The following is a 21,356-nucleotide window of genomic DNA, read 5'->3' on the forward strand; positions in this document are numbered from 1 at the left end:
CCATACTTCCGCACCATACACAGCAGCTCCCTGAGCCTTTGCTACATAGATCTTAATAGCTGGGGAGACCGTTTTTGTAATGGTACTCCTGTAGAAACGCAAGATGGAAGCTGCATTATACTGGAGGAGGCCAGTGCTTTTATTAATCTGTTCTTCCCAATGTAAATTGTCGGTTATCCTTACTCCTAGGTAATCTATGGAACTGACCTTAGCCAGGGGATCACCATCTAGATTGATGGTACACTTCTTCCGCTTCCCAGAACAAAAGACCATTAGCTTTGTTTTCTTGGGATTTAGCTCTAATCCATAATCACGACAGAATGCACTAAATCGGTCAATAAGGATTTGCAAGCCCATGGGCGTCTTTGAAATTAGAAGCGAATCGTCCGCAAAGAGAAGTATAGGGATTTTTTGGGTAGGGGCATCGCTCTGGCATGCCATCATAACCTGTACCACCTCGTTAATAAAAAAGGAGAACAAGAGCGGTGTCAACACGCATCCCTGGCGACCACCCCTATTTATGGGGATTTTATCGGTCAGTTCGCCTAGGTTGCCCCAACGAACTTGTGCATAAGTTTCTTCATGCAGGCGCTTTAGTAAGGAGATTAGATTGCTAGGGACCCCTATTCTGTATAAGACTACCCACAACTTCTCCCTTGGAACCAGGCCGAAGGCTGATTTCAAATCAACAAATGCAACGTATAATGGCTGATTAGCAAGGACAGTGTGTTTCCAATACAACACAGACAGCCTGAAGACCTGGTCCACTGTGCTAATTCTAGGTCGAAATCCTGCCTGAAGGAGGGATAATACCTTATGTTCCTTGGCCCACTGCATTAGTCTGCCAAGAAGTTGTTTGGCACAAATCTTTTGTAGATTGTCTATGAGACTAATCGGCCTATAGTTTACTGGTAGATTTACGTTACCCCTTTTGTAGCTAGGTATGATCTCAGCACCCTTCCAGGTTGTAGGGATCTGCCCCCCTTCAGAAATTTTATTGGAAAGTGCATTGATGTACCAGACCCATATTGAGGGTTCTGATCTATAGAGATCCCCTGGAATCTTATAGGGTCCTGGGGCTTTGCTAGATTTTAGCAAACAAATTGCCTCAGAGGTTTCTTCTATGGAGAAACTTATAGGGACCTCAGTATTTAGGAGACCCCTTCCAGTAAAACAGATGGGGGTACCGTGTCTTGCAGAAAGCCAGGGTCTTCTCTCACGCCATGGTTAGTGGGAGCCTCAGGGGTATCAATTTTGTCATAAAAGGGAAGAAAAGTGATCCACCCAACTTTCTGGTTGGATGTGATTCATTATGCTAGTTCTACCCCCTTTCTCTCTTTTAGCTAAGAGTTCCCAGAATAAGCTATTGTTGGATTCGGTTGAATCCAACAACTCCTGCCAGATTGAGTCCTCCCAAGTTTTTTTAGCTCGTGAAATGGACTCCTTGTATATACGTCTGGCTAGCTGAATGTCCCCTGCGGACCCTTTCATAATAGCATTTTTTACCCCTGACTTGGCCCTAGAGCATGATTCATCAAACCAAGTGTTATTGGTCGAAGTCCCTCCTTGTAGACTTGCCCCACTCTTCCTATAGAAAATATCTTGAAGTTTGACAACCATGTTTTCATGAATGCGGAGAATAGGGATATCATTAGGGTCGTGATCTTGGTAGGGTGCCAAGTTGTCTAAAAAGGATGAATAAATTACATGCAACAGATAAGGATTTGACACCACCTTCGGCCATCTGACCTTCATGGATGAATTCTTCACAATGGGAGTAGGGACCATAGTAACTAGGTTATTGGCGGATCGACATCCCCAGAAATAGACAATAACAGCGGGTAATGGTCACTCTCACTTCTAAGATCTACCTTCATATCTCTGAGCTGAGGCCACAGTCTTACATCGACTAAAAAATTATCGATTACACTTGTACATATGCCTCGTTTGAAGGTAGGTGCAATGTCCAGGTCAGAGGGCATGCGGCCATTACAGGCCCTAAGACCATGCTTCAAACAAAGTGAGGCCAACTGGGCTGCTACGCGAGTACGAAGACAGTAGCGATCAGAATTCAATTGCACAATCCCCCAGATTTGACCCTCCTCCATAGTTAGGCCACTTAGTAGCATCGATGGTTCAAAGGTACAGTTTACATCCCCAGCTATAATCCAATAAGATGTGGATTGAATAGTATCTAAGAACTCGAGGAGCTGGATTAGGGTCTGGGATTCTACTCCACGTGAAAATGATCGAGCATAGACATTAATAAGGGTTATAATAAAATTCTGGTGGAATAATATTTGCAACCCCATCAAAATCGACACAATCAAATTGTAAGATTTTGTAGTCACATTGTAGTCTTTTGTTCAGAAGAATTAACAACCCCCCTTTTGCACGACCTGACCCTTTTTCTGATGGTTGGGCGGGGACATTAAAGGAGAGAAACCCATCGGTAGTAATCCTGTCCTCGGCCCAGGTTTCTTGGAAAAGGCATATGTCTTGGGTATTTACATATGAACACCAATCCTTGTCATCCAGTTTCCTCCCAATACCAGCTAAGTTCCATGACAGTATTGATAGACCACCGGGAGCAACAGGTATAACTCGATTTAACTGTGGGGCATCCTCTAGAGTTAACTATGATAGAGCTCAAAGGCGGCTCCTCTATTTTGCCCCCACTAGGAGCTTCTTGGAATATGGGCTAGTAGTGTTGTATACCATGGTTGGCGTGCCCAAGTTGGTGCTATTAGTATTAGTTTGAGTTTGTTTTGACTCAATTTGTTTACTAGATACTGAAGGAATGGGAGAGGGGGGAAAAGCGTAAGCAAATATCCCTGACCAACTCATCCATAACGCATTGCTCTTGGAGTGAGGGTGTAGGTACCTGGATGCGAAGTTTTGGTATTTTGCGTTTTCTTTTGTTGTGAATAGGTCTATTTGCGGTGTTACCCAGTTTTGGAAGTAGGTTTGTAGTATCTGGGGATGAATTTCCAGTTCGTGGATCTGTTGGTGATCTCGACTGAGATTGTCGGCTAACTGGTTCTGAATTCCTGGTATGTATTGCGCTATTAGGCGAATGTGATTGTGAATCGCCCAATGCCAAATCCTTTGTGCTAAGAGACAACTGTGATGAGTGTGTCCCTCCCTGTTTGTTTAGGTAATACATTGTTGTCATGTCTGTTTTGACAAGAATGTGTTTGTGGGCTATTAGTGGTTGAAATGCTTTTAGTGCTAGAAACACTGCTAGTAGTTCTAGTTGATTTATATGAAGTTGTTTTTGCCGAGTGTCCCATTGTCCCTGGATGCTGTGTTGGTTGAGGTGTGCTCCCCACCCTACCATGGAAGCATCTGTTGTGATCACGTATTGATGCACTGGGTCTTGGAAGGGCCGCCCTTGGTTTAAATTGATATGATTCCACCATTGAAGCGAGGTGTGTGTTTGGCAGTCTATCAACACTAGATCCTGAAGTTGACCCTGTGCTTGTGCCCATTGTGTCGCTAGGCACTGTTCTAAGGGCCGCATGTGTAATCTTGCGTTTGGGACAATGGCTATGCATGAAGACATCATGCCTAGAAGTTTCATCACTAATTTTACTTGATATTGTTGGTTTGGGTGCATGCTTTGTATTATGTTTTGGAATGCTTGTACCCTTTGTGGACTTGGAGTGGCAATCCCTTTTTTTGTGTTGATTGTCGTTCCTAAGTATTGTGGTATTTGACATGGTTGTAAGTGTGATTTTAGGTAGTTTATTGAGAACCCTAGTTTGTGGAGGGTTTCTAGGACGTATTTTGTGTGCTGAAGACACAGTTTTTTAGTGTTGGATTTTATTAACCAATCGTCTAGATACGGGAATACGTGTATGTGCTGTCTTCTGATATGGGCTGCTACTACTGCAAGGCATTTTGTAAATACCCTTGGTGCTGTTGTTATCCCGAATGGTAACACTTTGAATTGGTAATGTACTCCTTGGATTACAAACCAAGTATTTCCTGCGTGAAGGATGTATGGGTATATGGAAGTACGCATCCTTGAGATCTAATGTTGACATGTAGTATTGTTTGATCAAGGGAATTACGTCTTGAAGTGTCACCATGTGAAAGTGATCTGATTTGATGTAAAGATTTTGTGTTCTGAGATCTAAGATGGGTCTCAGAGTTTTGTCCTTTTTGGGTATTAGAAAATACAGGGAATAAACACCTGTTCCTTTCTGATGGTTGGGTACCAGTTCTATTGCGTCTTTTTGTAACAACGCTTGGACCTCTAGTTGTAATAGATCCAAGTGCTGTTTGGACATGTGTGTTCTTGGAGGCACATTTGGTGGTAATTGTAGGAATTCTATGCAATAACCATGTTGGATAATGGCTAGGACCCACAAGTCTGTTATTTCCTCCCATTTTTGGTAATAATCTGTGAGTCTCCCCCCCCCCACTGGTGTTGTGTTGGGGATTTGTGACACTGAAGTCACTGTTTAGTTTGAGGGGTCTTTGGAACTTTCCTCTAGTTTTAGGGAACTGTCCACCTCTGGATTGTCCCCGAAAGCCTCCTCTTTGATACTGGCCCTGGTATGTGGGTCTGGTTTGTGAGGTTGAGGGTTCTGTGCTTTGGGCCCGAAACCCCCCTCTAAATTGTGTCTTCCTAAATGTGCCTCAGCTCTGTGGGGAGTAGAGCGCGCCCATGGCCTTGGCCGTATCAGTGTCTTTCTTCAGCTTCTCTATAGCTGTGTCCACCTCCGGCCCAAACAACTGCTGTCCATTAAAAGGCATATTAAGCACAGCCTGTTGGATCTCTGGCTTAAACCCGGAGGTGCGTAGCCATGCGTGTCTCCGAATAGTGACCGCTGTATTCACAGTTCTTGCGGCTGTGTCCGCTGCATCCATTGCCGATCGTATCTGGTTGTTCGAGATACTTTGGCCCTCTTCCACCACTTGTTGTGCACGCTTTTGGAACTCCTTGGGCAAATGTTCTATAAAGGGCTGCATTTCATCCCAATGAGCTCTGTCATATCTTGACAAAGCCTGGGAATTGGCAATGCGCCATTGATTGGCCGCTTGTGCTGCAACTCTTTTCCCCGCTGCATCAAACTTTCGACTTTCTTTGTCGGGTGGTGGTGCATCTCCAGAGGTGTGTGAATTTGCCCTTTTACGTGCTGCGCCTACTACTACTGAGTCAGGGTCTGTAGGGGGTGGCTTGTACTTTTTCTCCACCCTAGGTGTGATGGCTCTGCCTTGGACGGATTCTTGAAATACTTGTTTAGCGTGTTTCAACATCCCTGGTAACATTGGGAGACTCTGGTACTGACTGTGTGTCGACGACAAAGTATTAAATAAAAAGTAATCTTCAATGGGTTCTGCGTGCAGTGCCACATTGTGAAAAGCCGCTGCTCTGGACACCACTTGTGTGTAGACAGTACTGTCTTCAGGTGGTGAAGGTCTTGCTGGGTAGAAGTCTGGACTATTATCAGATACTGGCGCATCATATGGATCCCATGCATCTGGGTCATCATGGCTGACCCCTGTGTGCATTGGTAATTGCATCATGGGGGGGGGTTGCAATTGGTGACAGTTGCGGTGAGTGGTGTGGTGATGGTTGTGGCGAAGAGTGAGGTGGAGTTACTGCTTTTGCCACTTTTGCTTGTGGTTGTTTTTCTTTGTCTTGGAAAGCAAGTTTCCTTTTCATCTTTATAGGAGGGAGTGTTCTTATTTTCCCTGTTTCCTTTTGAATATGGAGCCTTCTTCTTTGTGTATAATCTGGCTCCCCTGCTTCTAGCTCTTGTCCAAATGTATGGCCTTGTAGTTGTTTTGAAAGGCCCTGTTCTTCGGAGTAGGAGCTTGTTTTCGGCTCCGAAGCTGGGTGTTTCGGTACCGAAACTTTTTCTACAGTCTTTTTTGGCTCCGAAGCCACTTTTTTCAGTTTCGGTGTGCCGATAACTCTGTGCCGACTTATCTCGGAGCTGGTATCTCTGTGTCGAGTCTGGTCGGAGCCAGGTTCTCGGTGTAGAGTATGGTCTGTGTCGGAATCTCGACCGGAGTCGGATGACTTCGACACATGTGTGCCCTTTTTCGGTGCCGATGGATGGTCACCAATTTTACGGGTTAAGCCATGGCCTGCCGGCGGTGGTGTCCCCTGGGCCTTCATGATTTTAGCGTGAGTTTTGGCCGGGGCTGGTTTACTTGCGGTTTTCGGCATCTGCTCCGTTTCGGGCTCGTCAGAGTCAGCGATGGAGAAAGTCTCCTCTTCCTAGACGCAGTGGTGTCCTGAAGGCGCCGATGCCATTTGAAGCCTTTCTGCTCTCCGGTCCCGTAGCGTTTTCTTTGACCGAAACGCCCGACAGGCCTCGCAGGTATCCTCTTTGTGTTCGGGGGACAAACACAAATTACAGACCAGATGTTGATCTGTGTAAGGATACTTGTTGTGGCATTCGGGGCAGAAGCGGAATGGGGTCAGTTCCATTAGCCTTGAAGACGCACGCGGTCGGGCCGACCAGGCCCCGCCGGGGGATAGAAGCCCCGAAAGGCTACCAGAGCTCTTCTTGATTCGGTGTCGATTTGCGTTAACTAACCCGATACCGATCTCAAACAATATGGTCCAATTTTTCCACGATTTAACTAACTTTCCGAACCGAAACACGGAGCGAAGAGCACGTCCGAACTCGATGGTGGAAAGAAAACAATCTAAGATGGAGTCGACGCCCATGCGCAATGGAGCCGAAATGGGAGGAGTCCCTCGATCTCGTGACTCGAAAAGACTTCTTCGAAGAAAAACAACTTGTAACACTCCGAGCCCAACACTAGATGGCGGGATATGCACAGCATGTGTATCTGCAGCTACACATGCCATCGCACATATATATATACATATATATATATATATATATATATACACACATATATATATATATATATATATATATATATATATATATATATATATATATATATATATATATATATATGGAAAATGTCACTTACCCAGTGTACATCTGTTCGTGGCATTAGTCGCTGCAGATTCACATGCTGTGCAAATCCCGCCATCTGGTGTTGGGCTCGGAGTGTTACAAGTTGTTTTTCTTCGAAGAAGTCTTTGAGTCACGAGATCGAGTGACTCCTCCCATTTCGGCTCCATTGCGCATGGGCGTCGACTCCATCTTAGATTGTTTTCCCCACAGAGGGTGAGGTAGGAGTTGTGTATGCTAGTAATAGTGCCCATGCAATGGAGTGAATACATATGTACCTAATGTAGTTTAAAGTTATGTATTTACAAATTTACAAATGTTCAAGATCAACTTCTAAATGGCTACAGGCTCCCGGGGAGGCGGGTGGGCGCATGTGAATCTGCAGCGACTAATGTCACGAACAGATGTACACTGGGTAAGTGACATTTTCCGTTCGATGGCATGTGTAGCTGCAGATACACATGCTGTGCATAGACTAGTAAGCAGTTATCTCCCCAAAAGCGGTGGCTCAGCCTGTAGGAGTTGAAGTTGTTTGAAACAATGTTCGTAGTACTGCTTGACCTACTGTGGCTTGTTGTGCCGTTAACACATCTACACAGTAGTGTTTGGTAAATGTATGAGGCGTAGACCATGTAGCTGCCTTACATATTTCGGTCATTGGAATATTTCCTAGAAAGGCCATGGTAGCACCTTTCTTTCTAGTTGAGTGTGCCTTTGGTGTAATAGGCAGTTCACTTTTTGCTTTAAGATAACAGGTTTGAATGCACTTAACTATCCATCTAGCAATGCCTTGTTTAGAAATTGGATTTCCTGTATGCGGTTTTTGGAAAGCAATAAATAATTGTTTTGTTTTTCGAATAAGTTTTGTTCTGTCAATGTAGTACATTAACGCTCTTTTGATGTCTAATGTATGTAGTGCTCTTTCAGCTACAGAATCTGGCTGTGGAAAGAACACTGGTAATTCTACTGTTTGATTTAAGTGGAACGGGGATATGACTTTTGGTAAAAATTTAGGATTTGTCCGTAGAACTACTTTATGCTTGTGTATTTGAATAAATGGTTCCTGTATGGTAAATGCTTGAATCTCACTTAATCTTCTTAGAGATGTAATGGCAAATAAAAATGCAACTTTCCATGTTAAGTATTGTATTTCACAAGAGTGCATGGGCTCAAAAGGTGGACCCATGAGTCGTGTTAAGACAATGTTGAGGTTCCATGAAGGAACTGGTGGTATTCTTGGTGGTATAATTCTCTTTAGGCCCTCCATAAACGCTTTTATGACTGGTATCCTAAATAGTGAAGTTGAGTGCGTAATTTGCAGGTAAGCTGAAATTGCGGTAAGATGTATCTTAATGGAAGAAAAAGCTAGCTTTGACTTTTGCAAATGCAGTAAGTATTTTACAATGTCTTTGGCAGATGCGTGTAAGGGTTGAATTTGATTATTTTGGCAGTAATAAACAAATCTTTTCCACTTATTTGCATAGCAATGTCTAGTGGTAGGTTTCCTAGCTTGTTTTATGACCTCCATACATTCCTGTGTAAGGTCTAAGTGTTCGAACTCTAGGACTTCAGGAGCCAAATTGCTAGATTCAGCGATGCTGGATTTGGGTGTCTGATCTGCTGTTTGTGTTGCGTTAACAGATCTGGTCTGTTTGGTAGTTTGACATGAGGCACTGCTGAGAGGTCTAGTAGTGTTGTGTACCAAGGTTGTCTTGCCCATGTTGGCGCTATTAGTATGAGTTTGAGTTTGTTTTGACTCAACTTGTTTACCAGATATGGAAGGAGTGGGAGGGGGGAAAAGCGTAAGCAAATATCCCTGACCAACTCATCCATAACGCATTCCCCTGAGACTGATCTTGTGGGTACCTGGATGCGAAGTTTTGGCATTTTGCGTTTTCCTTTGTTGCAAATAGATCTATTTGTGGTGTTCCCCAACTCTGGAAGTAAATGTTCAGTATTTGGGGGTGAATCTCCCATTCGTGGATCTGTTGGTGATCCCGAGAGATGGTCTGCTAACTGATTCTGAATTCCTGGAATAAATTGTGCTATTAGGCGAATGTGGTTGTGAATCGCCCAATGCCATATTTTCTGTGCCAGGAGACACAACTGTGTTGAGTGTGTCCCTCCCTGTTTGTTTAGGTAATACATCATTGTCATGTTGTCTGTTTTGACAAGAGTGTGTTTGTGGCTTATTATGGGTTGAAAAGCTTTCAGCGCTAGAAATACTGCTAATAGTTCTAAGTGATTTATGTGAAATTGTTTTTGCTGAGTGTCCCATTGTCCTTGGATGCTGTGTTGATTGAGGTGTGCTCCCCACCCTATCATGGAGGCATCGGTCGTTATTACATATTGTGGCACTGGGTCCTGGAAAGGCTGCCCTTGGTTTAAATTTATACTGTTCCACTATTGAAGCGAGAGGTATGTTTGGCGGTCTACCAACACCAGGTCTAGAAGTTGACCCTGTGCCTGTGACCATTGTGATGCTAGACACTGTTGTAAGGGCCGCATGTGTAACCTTGCGTTTGGGACAATGGCTATGCATGAGGACATCATGCCTAGGAGTTTCATCACCATCTTGACTTGTATTTTTTCTTTTGGATACATGGTCTGTATTAAATTGTGAAATGCCTGAACCTTTTGTGGGCTTGGCGTGGCAATGCCTTTTGCTGTGTTGATTGTCGCCCCTAAGTATTGCTGTGTTTGACACAGCAGAAGGTGTGACTTTGTGTAGTTGATTGAGAAACCTAGTTTGTGGAGGGTTTCTATGACATACTTTGTGTGTTGTGAACACCGTTCTAGCGTGTTGGTTTTGATTAACCAATCGTCTAGGTACGGGAACACATGTATTTGCTGCCTTCTGATATGTGCAGCTACAACTGCTAGGCATTTTCTAAAAACTCTTGGCGCAGTTGTTTTTCCGAATGGCAACACCTTGAATTTGTAGTGTACCCCTTGGAATACAAACCTTAAGTACTTTCTGTGTGAAGGATGTATCGGTATATGGAAATATGCATCCTTTAGGTCTAGTGTTGTCATGTAGTCTTGTTGTTTGAGCAATGGGATTACGTCCTGTAATGTCACCATGTGAAAGTGATCTGATTTGATGTAGGTATTTAATGTTCTGAGATCTAATATAGGTCTCAGACTCTTGTCTTTTTTGGGTATGAGAAAGTACAGAGAGTAAACTCCTGTTCCTTTCTGTTGGTTTGGTACTAATTCTATTGCCTCTTTCTGTAGCAACGCCTGAACTTCTAGTCCTAGAAGATCTATATGTTGTTTTGACATATTGTGTGTTTTCGGTGGGACGTTTGGAGGGAATTTGAGAAATTCTATGCAATAACCATGCTGGATAATTGCCAGTACCCAAGTATCTGTTGTTATTTTCTCCCAATGTTTGTAAAATTTGGTTAGTCTACCCCCCACAGGTGTTGTGTTGGGGATGTGTGACGTGGAAGTCACTGCTTGTTTTGAGGAGTTTTGGGACTTTGGAACTTCCCTCTATTCTTTTGGAATTGTCCCCCTCTATATTGTCCCCGAAAACTTCCCCGTTGATACTGGCTCTGGTAAGTGGGTCTTGTTTGTGAGGTTGAGGGTTCTGTGCTTTGCCCTCGAAACCCCCCCTCGAAACTGCGTTTTTTGAAATGTGCCTCTGCTCTGTGGGGAGTAGAGTGCGCCCATGGCTTTGGCCGTGTCAGTGTCCTTCTTAAGTTTTTCGATGGCAGTGTCCACCTCCGGCCCAAACAACTGCTGTCTGTTAAATGGCATATTCAGCACAGCTTGCTGTATTTCTGGTTTAAATCCTGATGTACGCAGCCATGCATGTCTCCTTATTGTCACTGCTGTGTTGACAGTTCTAGCAGCTGTGTCTGCAGCATCCATTGCTGACCGTATCTGATTGTTGGAGATACTCTGTCCTTCTTCTACTACTTGCTGTGCTCTTTTCTGGAACTCCTTGGCAAATGTTCTATAAAATGTTGCATTTCGTCCCAATGAGCCCTATCGTATCTGGCCAACAGAGCCTGAGAATTTGCAATACGCCACTGGTTTGCTGCCTGTGCCGCCACCCTTTTGCCTGCTGCGTCGAATTTGCGACTTTCTTTATCTGGAGGTGGTGCATCTCCTGAAGTATGTGAGTTTGCTCTCTTGCGAGCTGCCCCTACTACAACTGAGTGCGGTGTTAGCTGTTGTGTGATGTACACGGGGTCTGTTGGTGGCGGTTTATATTTTTTCTCCACTCTTGGAGTAATGGCTCTGCCTTTTACAGGCTCCTCAATCACTTGTTTGGAGTGTTTTAGCATCCCAGGTAGCATGGGAAGACTCTGGTACTGGCTGTGTGTGGACGACAGTGTATTAAATAGAAAGTCGTCTTCAATGGGCTCTGCATGTAGGCTGACATTATGAAATGCCGCTGCCCTCGGCACAACCTGTGCGTAGGCTGTACTATCTTCTGGTGGCGACGGTCTAGCTGGATAACAGTCAGGACTATTATCGGACACCGGTGCATCATAAAGGTCCCATGCATCAGGGTCATCTTGACACATCCCTGTGTTGGTCGGGGATTGCATCATAGGTGGAGTGGCTACCGGTGATGTTTGCGGCGAGCGTTGTGGAGACGGTAGCGGGCTTAGTTGTTTAGCCACCTTTGCCTGTGGTTGCTTGCCTTTCTCCTGGAAGGCAAGTTTGCGTTTCATTCTAATAGGAGGGAGAGTGCTGATCTTTCCCGTTCCTTTTTGGATGTGGAGCCTTCTTTGGGTGTAGTCTGGCTCCATTGTCTCTAATTCCTGTCCAAATCTATGTATTTTCATTTGTGAGGATAGTCCTTGTTCCTCTGTGTAGATACTGGATTTCGGTTCCGAAGCCGGATGTTTCGGTATCGAAACCTTTTTGGCTACCTTTTTCGGTTCCGACGAAACCTTTTTTTTTTTTTCGGCGTTGTTGTCTCTCGGTGCCGACTCATTTCGGTGCAGCTGTCTCGGTGCCGAACTTGCTCGGAGCCGCTATCTCGGGCCCGAGATTGCTGTGTGGCGGTATCTCGACCTGAGTCGGATGACTTCAGATACAAGCGCGCCCTTTTTCGGTGCCGATGTTCGGTCACCTAATTTTCGGGTTAAGCCATGGCCTGTTGGCGGTGGCGTCCCCTGGGTTTTTGTGCTCTTTTCGTGAGTTTTATGTTTCGACGTCTTACTCACGGTTTTCGGCGTTTCTTCGGGATCGACCTCATCTGAGTCAGATTCCTGGATGGAGAAGGTTTCTTCCTCCTCCTCGAAACGCTCTTGTCCTGTCGGCGCCGACGCCATTTGCAGTCTTCTTGCTCTTCGGTCTCCTAGTGTCTTCCTGGACCGAAACGCTCGACAGGCGTCACAAGTATCTTCCTTGTGTTCTGGCGACAAACACAAGTTACAGACCAGATGCTGATCTGTATATGGATACTTGTTATGGCATTTTGGGCAGAAGCGGAATGGGTCCGTTCCATCAGCCTTGAAGAGACACGTGGCCGGGCCGACCAGGCCCCGACGGGGGAATCGAAAAAACCCCAAAGGGCCACCGGAGCTCTTCAAAAGTCGGTGTCGATCTGTTGTAACTAACCCGATACCGAACGCAAACAATACCGACGATTTTTCGGAGATTCTAACTAACTTTCCGACCCGAAACACGGAGCGAAAAGGAACACGTCCGAACCCGATGGTGGAAAAAAACAATCTAAGATGGAGTTGACGCCCATGCGCAATGGAGCCGAAATGGGAGGAGTCCCTCGATCTCGTGACTCGAAAAGACTTCTTCGAAGAAAAACAACTTGTAACACTCCGAGCCCAACACCAGATGGCGGGATGTGCACAGCATGTGTATCTGCAGCTACACATGCCATCGAACACACAAATATATATATATATATATATATATATATATATATATATATATATATATATATATATATATATATACACATATACACATATATATATATATATATATATACACACACACACACACTTTTTTTTTTTTTTTTTTTTTTTTTAAATCAACCCTGGGCGTGATAATGCAAGCTTGTGAAGGACCTTTAAAAATATCATCTGCATGTCTTAACATAACCTTGAGCATAGGGAGGTAATGTGTTGCCCTATGTGAAGTGGAAAGAGTTTCGGTTAGAAAATCCTCCTCTATGGGTTCATTATGGAGGGATATTTACTGGTATATTGCAGCCCTAATACTAAGCCCCTGATAGGAGGTGGTGTCATCAAGTGGAGACGGCCTACCAGGGTACAGATCAGGATCATTATCCCCTAGTGGGTCAACATCGTAGGTTGACCAAGGATCAGGGGGCTGTGGTGCATTAAACGCATCATCCCCTGTCCCATGCCCACCAGTGAAAGAATGTGGGGACCCCTGAGGAGTGATGCCTAGTGGGTGAACCTGAGAATGAGGGGAAGTGGGGGACAGTTGTGGAGGTGGTGGTGGAGAAGAGGGTTTAGGAGGGTGCAAGAAACTGGTGGCCTTGTCAGTCTTCTTCTTGGTCGGCACCAGGATATCAATGGTCTCTCCAAAAGAAAGCAGGTGTTTGGATGGAGGTGGCTCAGAAATGACAGTTTTTGTCAAAATGCACCCGGTGTGAGGCTGTACATGGATTTGCCTCTGATGGGCATCACGTTTCTCCTGCTTATTGTGGAGAATTGCTTCGACTAAAGCACTAGTCTCAGATTTAGGTGTTGGTTTGGAAATCTTTGGAGCTGATGTGACTTTGTTTCAGTGCCGAAGTCGTTGGTGCAGAAATGGTCGGCGCCAAAGTGATCGGTGCCGAAGGTGGAATTTGTTGGCTAGGCACCGAATTGGTCGGCTTAGGTTTATGTTTCGGTGCTGAGCCAGAGGGTGTGGCATCTGAATCAAACTTTCTGTACCAGACATGGCCTGTTGGCAGTGGTGGCCCGGGAGCCTTACGATCAGTTGGAGCCAAATGTTTTTGATGGCAGGACAGGGATGTCAGTACTCACGGTATGCTGACCCAGTGGAAGATCCCGCATCTCGAGGTCAATTTTTAATTTGGAGTTGGAGCCCTCGATGGAAAAAGCCTTTTCCTCAGCCGCTAAGGCCTTGTGGAGTTCCTCCTCTTCTTCGACATTATGATATTCGAAAATGTTGGGTGTGTCATCGACCTCGCATTACTGCATCTCCCTGCAACATGCCCTGTAGTCTTGTAGGCTCTTTTTGGACCAGAATGACTGGCAGGCCTACCAGTCCTCTTTCCTGTGGTTGGGAAACAAACAGAGGTTGCAGACCTGGTGAAGGCGAGTCCGCGGCTACCTCGGGCAGAAGGGGATAGGTGTCCGTTCCGTGAGCAGTGGACTGTATACCAAAAAGGAAAATTAAGCTAGAAAGGGTGAGGCCCCAAAGGGCCTTTGTTCAAGTGCATCCATCTGATGGGCGACTGTTTTCAAATCTCGAAGCATAAAAGTGGGAATGTGTTAGAGAACAATACTGACTAAGGTGGGAGTGGATCACGAATGGAAACCGTCTGAAAACAGCCCTGACCCAGAGCTCGGTGATCCATGACCAGACCAGACGGCAGAAGAAAACAATCTAACAATGGAGTCAATGCCGATGCACATTACCAAGAGGAGCCACTACCTCTTCACTCGAAAGACTTATTTGAAGAAAAACAATTGGCACACTTCCGGACCCAACACTAGGTAGCAAGAGTATGCTAAGCATGTGTATCTACAGCCACACATGCCACCAAACAAGTATTTTACCTTTTAAAAGACAATCATTGTCTTGCCTATATAAGAGCTATTGGCTTTGCCAATGTGTTTTGTTAGGTTGTACACCAGTGTGGCTGCTGTTCAGCACAGCTAAATGTTAGTGGCATGGAGTGTCAGAGTGGAGTGGGGGAGTAGTGTCGTAGAGTGGATTTGTTGGAATGTCGTGGAGTAGGAGTAGTAGAGTGTAGTAGAGTTTAGAGGCAGAGAGTGTCGAAGAATGGAGTGGGGTGGAATAGGGTGGAGTGGGTTGGGGATGAGTGGGGTGGATGGGACTGGGGTAGAGTGGGATGGATGGAGTGGGGAGACTGGAGTGGGGTGGAGTGATGTAGGGTAGACTGAAATGGGGTGAGGTGGATTGGATTAGGCTGGATTCAAGGGGAGTAGATTAGACTGGGTTGGGTGTCTATGGTTTGATTTGGAGCAGTAGAGCTGGGGTGGGTTGGAGTGGGGTTGACTGGAGTGGGGTAGGGTAGATTGGATTGAGGTGGGGCAGGCTGGATTGGATTGGGGTGGACTGAGCTGGGTGGATTGCACTGGAATGGTGTAGGTGGACTGAAGCAGAGTATGGTGGATTGAGGTGACGGGGGGATTAGGGTGGTATGGATTGAAATAGGGTGTAGTGGGCTGGAGTGGGATGGATTTGATAGCAGTGAGTGGGGTGGCCTGGGGTGGGCTAGATTGGAGTGTGCGGGAGGATGGATTGGAGTCTGATGGACTGAACTGGAGTAGGGTGGGGTGCAGTGGATTGGAGTGGGTGGATTGGGGTGGGGTAGGCTGGATGGACTGGAGTGTGGTAGACTGAAGTGGGATGGATTGGAGTGAGGTGGACTGGATAGAAATGGGGAGGGGTGGAGGTTGGATGGAGGGGGTGTGGGTTGGATGGGACTGGGGTGTAACAGATTGGGGTGGGGTGTACTGGACTGGCGCGAGGTGGATTGTACTGAGTGGGGTGGATTAGGGTGAGGTGGGTTGGACTCAGTATGGTGGATAGGATATGGTGGACTGGAGTGTTGTGGACTGGAGTTGTGTAAATTGGAGAGGGATGGACTGGAGTGGATTGGAGGGGACAGGACTGGTGTGGGGAGGATTGATTGCAGAGGGGTGGACTGGACTGAAGTGGGGTAGATTAAGTTGGTTTGGAGTAGGGTGGACTGGACTTTAGTAAGGTGGATTCATGTGGACTGGATTTGACTAGAGTGAGGTGGATTAAAGTGGACTGTATTGGAGTGGGATTGACTGGGGTGGTGTGGGTGGACTAGACTGGAGTTAGGTGGCTTGGGTAGCGGTGGACTTGACTGGAGTGGGTGGATTGGAGTAGACTGGGTTGAATTGGAATACAGTAAGATGGATGGAGTTGGGTGGAATAGATTGGAATTGGGTGTATTGGGCTGGAGTAGATAGACTGGGCTGGATTGAGCTAGATTGGAGTGGTGCAAATTGTTTTGGATTTATTTTGGGCACATTGGAGTGGGGGCAGAATGTACTACATTGGAGTAGGGCAGTTTGTTTTTGGATTGAAGTGGGTTAGATTAGACTGGGGTAGGTCAGAGGATTGAGGCGGGTTGGATGAGTGGTTGGTATTGGAGTGGGGTGGATTTCGGTGGGGCTGATTGTAGTTGGGTGGAGTGGGATGTACTGCATGATTACGTGTTAAAGCATATTTTCGGAAATAACATAATTAAAAAACAATGTCGCTTAGCAATATTTCCAACAAAATAATCATCATCTTTTGAAAACCGCATCCATGAGCAAAAGAAAACATGAGTGGAAAGTGAGAAAAGATGACTTGGAAAAATAAAAGAAAGTTAGCTATAAAAAAACTTTGCAATTGTTTGTCCTGCTGGGCACGTTTTAGTAAGTCACAAGCCTTCTGCTTGCAGGGCACTACACGTTAAAAAGAATAAAATAGTACCTCGATCATGTCGAAAGCAGTGGAAGGACACTGATTAAGTTGAATAAATCAATGCTTGGTTCCTGATCCCCAGTGAGGAACGGAAATGCCAAGCCTGCAGTAACGAATCACAAGACTTTAGAGAAGAGTATCACACAAGTCAACAAATGGTGAGCGACAAGCGGGCCCCAAGAACTTTTACTGTATACAACAGTCTCACTAGTGCACACACTTGCAGATTCGACCCTAAAAAAATAAAATAAAAATAAAAACACTGATAGGACAATAATTTATCAAGTGTTGTAGTTGTGTGCCAGCAAATTGAGTGGGCCTTGGACTGCTCTGCAACCTGAAAGAGTCCAGTGCTACAAAAGTGTACTTGGTTCTCAGTAATAAGACAGCTGCAGACTCGTTATGTATGAAGGGCTCACTTCACAACCAAAAATCAATTTCTTACAGTGAGATTAAGATAAGTGAGGATGTGCACACTGACCGACAAAGACATGTGGTGCAAACAGAAAGCATAATAAACCATGTTAAGTTGGTGGCAGGAACAAAACACACTGATGTCTTCAGCTGACATCTTGTAAGAGTCTAAATACGGATAGCCAGGGTGGCTGACACCGCCAACCTTTAACTTTGAAAAACATAGCTCACTATTCTAAACGATTCTGAAACCTATTCGAAGGCAGGCTCATGTAAAGCAAGTGCAACGGTTGTATGCTGCAAAACTAACATTCCTGGGTTAGAATTCAGCGTTAAGACTGCATCTAACACCATTAATTTCTTGTTTTCCTCTACTAAGTAGGTAAACTAGACAAACAGAACAATCTTTCATACCCACAAACACCCCTTCTTTAATGACCTTATTCTGCACAATCCAAATCTGTTTCACTAAATTTTGGCTAAGGACTAACTATGTTTATCAGACATCTAAAGGTAACAACGAAAGGGCAGCACAAATACTTCGATATACTAGCCTCCACAGTGTTCACAATCGTTTAGTTCACAAACGATTGTAAGGCGACCTATGAACTTTGAGGCCTGGGAAATACTTCGTCTTCCTCTGGTGAGCAAAATTGAAATATTGCCAGTCTAACCAAACCAGCATCTTCTCCTGGTTTGAACTGTGAAATTGCAATGCATGTATGTGAAACAAAATGAAAAAAGTGTGACCTACTAACCACAAATACATGTCAAAGCCTCTGGACATTCTGATTTTGTTAATCAGATTCCAACTGCACACCAGACACATTCTGCACAAATCATTATCATATTTGTGATATTCTAATACAATACAAATGCAATACCGAAAGCAAGGCACTTATGTTATGAAATGCTTGAACAGCAGGGTATGGAGTATTAAGGCACAGAAACAGATAACATCCCTGGAGTTTACACTTTTCTTTTTCAGCATTGCACATTCACAACATCATCCACCATTGAGTAAAGACCCGTCCTCCAGTTACTGTAATAAGGCCATCTGATCAAAAAGGGGTTTAGTATATTGGTATCAAGAACAACAACAAGAATCTTTGAACCATCAGGAAAAACTTGTTCATGCAAGGCTTTTTAATAATCACTTCTGAACACCCAAAGGATAAGGAGTCAAAGGCCTTTGTGGCACCTGCCATAAGGTCCTTAATGGTTCCCGCCACTAAAACTGAGAAACGCAGACCAATAAGAAGAAAAGGTTTTGTCACTGATAAAATGGCACAAAAGGGGAGCAGCACAACCCTAAAAGAAGTCACAGAAATGAAACGTTTACAGGGTTTAAAATTAAACTATTGTGTCCAATGACCAGGAACTGTGCTTCTAGTTCAGTAGTGCTTACATTTTTGACTATGGGGGACCCCCATTTAATCACTATTGGAAGCCTGGGATCCCTGTGCAAGCAATGCGTGCAATTTGCACCTCAAAACAATGTAATACAATACAGAAGAAAAAAAACATACATCCAATTATTAAACTTTGTATTAATTGGAGAAAAGAAAAACCGAAATTTGATTGGGAAGCTTGGAGCTTTTCAAAATGTGATTTTATTGCCAAAAGACTACGTACTATACGCTGGAGTATAGCATATGACTTTTTTTTTTTTTAGCTCCTACAGCATGTTCTCGTTTTGTCAGCACAAACCAGTACTTCAACTGAGGCCACCAATCGCCCACACAAGATTGTTTGCTGTACTAGTGTGGCTTCCACGAATCAAGCTAATGATACCAACATTATTTTTAGCCTCCAATTTAAAATGTCTTCACATTTACGGACCGTTTTAAATTTTCGAAACATGCGTGGACCCCCTGAGTAGATACTTCAGACACATGGGAAATAACCACTCTTCTAGTTATGCATTCAAGAAACCGGCCAAAAAATGCAAATCCATATTGTTTTGTGTTTTCGGAAAAGACAGTTAAAGGAAATGCAAATAGGTATTTGCCCATACAATCAATGCAAGAATACAAACTGATCCACTACAATAGTTCCTTCACATTAAAGTATTTGAAAGACTGCTTTATACTCACTTTCCTGAATTGGCCCCCTTTAAGTGATCAGTGTAGATGTAGATGTCTGGTATGAACTTGTTCAGAATACCCCTAGCAGAGTCTACCATTCTATTGGCGATCTGCGGTGACACACGGACTGAAAATCTGTGTTCATATATAAAGGAAACCATATTTAATAGTGGACACTGAAAAGTAACAATCTCACAACAACAATTATTCCCTTCTGCAACTAAATCCAAGTCACAGTCCTGGCAAGATACAACAGACCACAGTTTTGGGAATGGGCACACAGAACCCGATAACATACTACACGACTGTGAATCCAATCAGCAAGGAAACTACAGTACTCTGCAGTAACATAACCCATACAATTGTCAGCCTTAGCAGGCCTTAACTGAAGAGTGGAGTACCAGTGTAAAAAGAGTGCAGCTGAAACCAGAGTAATAGAAGGTGACGAGATGTAGAATAATTTAATGAGATCACAATTGAGAGTGACTGGAGTTTAAGTAGTCATCAAAAGAAAAGGAGATTCAGCAGACCAAATGAAAAAGTCAGACTGAAGCAGAGAGAGGGGACAGTGTTGAGAACAGGAAAGTTGAATATATCAGCGGTCCTAAATCAATGCACCTATTGGACACAACGTTTTAAAAGTAAACCGTTAACAGCAAGACTCATTTCAATTAGTTTACTAAAGATGAAAAAAAAAACAGAGGCAACTTAAGAAACTTTTACCACCTTGTGTACTTGCCTGTGGCTATATCTGCTTCTCACTCTATCAGACCTCACTAGCTCAAGGACTTTCCAGGACTCTAGCTATGGTTTTTCTAAAATCCCTGCTAAGCAGTGTCTCACAGAATGCCCTTGTACTGAGCGTGGTCTGCTGAACCCCATTCAGATATTCTACCTCCCTGTGTTCCAACATCCACAAAGTTAGGCAAGACATCATGTGAAAACTGTAAGAAATGCTTTTTCAAGCTATGGCCAAAGCAGGGTTTCCCCAATCACATTCAAATTGTTCCTGGTGGTCATTAATAAACAAGACAAAGCAAACAAATATTTTGAAGACTGTCGGATCTATGCATCAGTCACCTAACAGGTGAATTTGAATAAGGTTGTGTGTCTTAGAATGTTTAACAGGTTTAGAAATAGTTTTTACAATGCTGTAATCGTGTGGTCTCTAAGCTCTGAGATCAGTAGACCGCTACACTTATCACCAAATCACTAGTAGGAAAACCCATCTAGTGTAGTGATGGGAGGTTCCCTCCCTCACTTGCAGGCTGGTCTTTCAAGGAATAAAACTCCCCCCCCCCAGGGCCAGTACTTTTCAATCACCAGCAGAGGTAGGGGCGGCAACATGTCAGCACCAATTCTGAAATGTCTATCGTCAGAAGTAAATGACATAACTGCCTCCAACTTGAATGAATGGTGACTTACATCTCACACCATCCACCAACTTCAGCAGCCCACTTAGAAAATTAGGTAAGTGCTTTGGATGTCTGCCTAAAGTGGCATATATGACCGTATGAACAAGTAATGACTTTGCTAGGAAGCATTTTAGGATCAAGGAAATTAGTGACAAGTATGTATGGAGCTCCTACTCCTGGACTTGGTTAACTGCACAAATCCAGAAACTGTTTACCAGGGCCCGTGCAAAATTCTGAAGCACAAAGTAAAATTTGCACAAAATTGCATAACAACAACACATCCGCAGTAACCGCACCAATTGTTTTTGAAATCCATCTTCCACATCTCATAGGAGAGGTACATTTCAACAAAAAGGATACGCAACTCCACGAATGCGTTTTATCTTCCCAGGCTCAGTTAGCTGAAGGGGTCTCAAAACCTTCCTTATTGGGCAAGAGAAAACAACTTCGCCACCACCTCCTGGTGGCATTCCTCTTCGGACAATCTGAGAAAAAGTAAGGTTAACAAAAAGGACAAGTCAAACCACATGATTCAGTCCTAGATGATTTACACCAGACTTCAGACACACTAGCATTTTATTTATGCATTTCAAATCACTGCAGCCTTCAACGCTGGAGTCCTTTTTGGAGGACAATGTAAACCATATGCACAATATTTAAAGAAAACTTCTCAATATCCCACTAAAAAGTCTCGACCTGCTATTATGGCAGGAAAAGTCAAGCTATGTAGATGTATGAATTATCAAACGCACGTGCTGTCCTTGGTTAATACCAAGGAATTTTTTTTCAAGGAGATTTTTTGAATGTCCATGTCATCATAAAAAACGGTT

At 44.3% G+C, this 21,356-nt stretch overlaps 1 protein-coding gene across 3 annotated transcripts in view; it reads right to left on the reverse strand.

The window, feature by feature from the left end:
- The window catches only part of RCL1 (RNA terminal phosphate cyclase like 1), a 323,803-nt gene that overhangs the window by 129,103 nt on the left and 173,344 nt on the right, over positions 1–21,356 (reverse strand). For all 3 annotated transcript variants that reach the window (XM_069228254.1, XM_069228263.1, XM_069228272.1), the window contains exons 5-6: positions 20,887–21,011; positions 19,121–19,246 (exon numbers count right to left, since the gene is read on the reverse strand). In XM_069228254.1, coding sequence (XP_069084355.1) covers positions 19,121–19,246; positions 20,887–21,011 — 251 coding nt within the window. The remainder of the gene's footprint in view (positions 1–19,120; positions 19,247–20,886; positions 21,012–21,356) is intronic.

Source organism: Pleurodeles waltl, chromosome 1_1 (genome assembly GCF_031143425.1).
Source record: "Pleurodeles waltl isolate 20211129_DDA chromosome 1_1, aPleWal1.hap1.20221129, whole genome shotgun sequence".
Classification (NCBI taxonomy): domain Eukaryota; kingdom Metazoa; phylum Chordata; class Amphibia; order Caudata; family Salamandridae; genus Pleurodeles; species Pleurodeles waltl.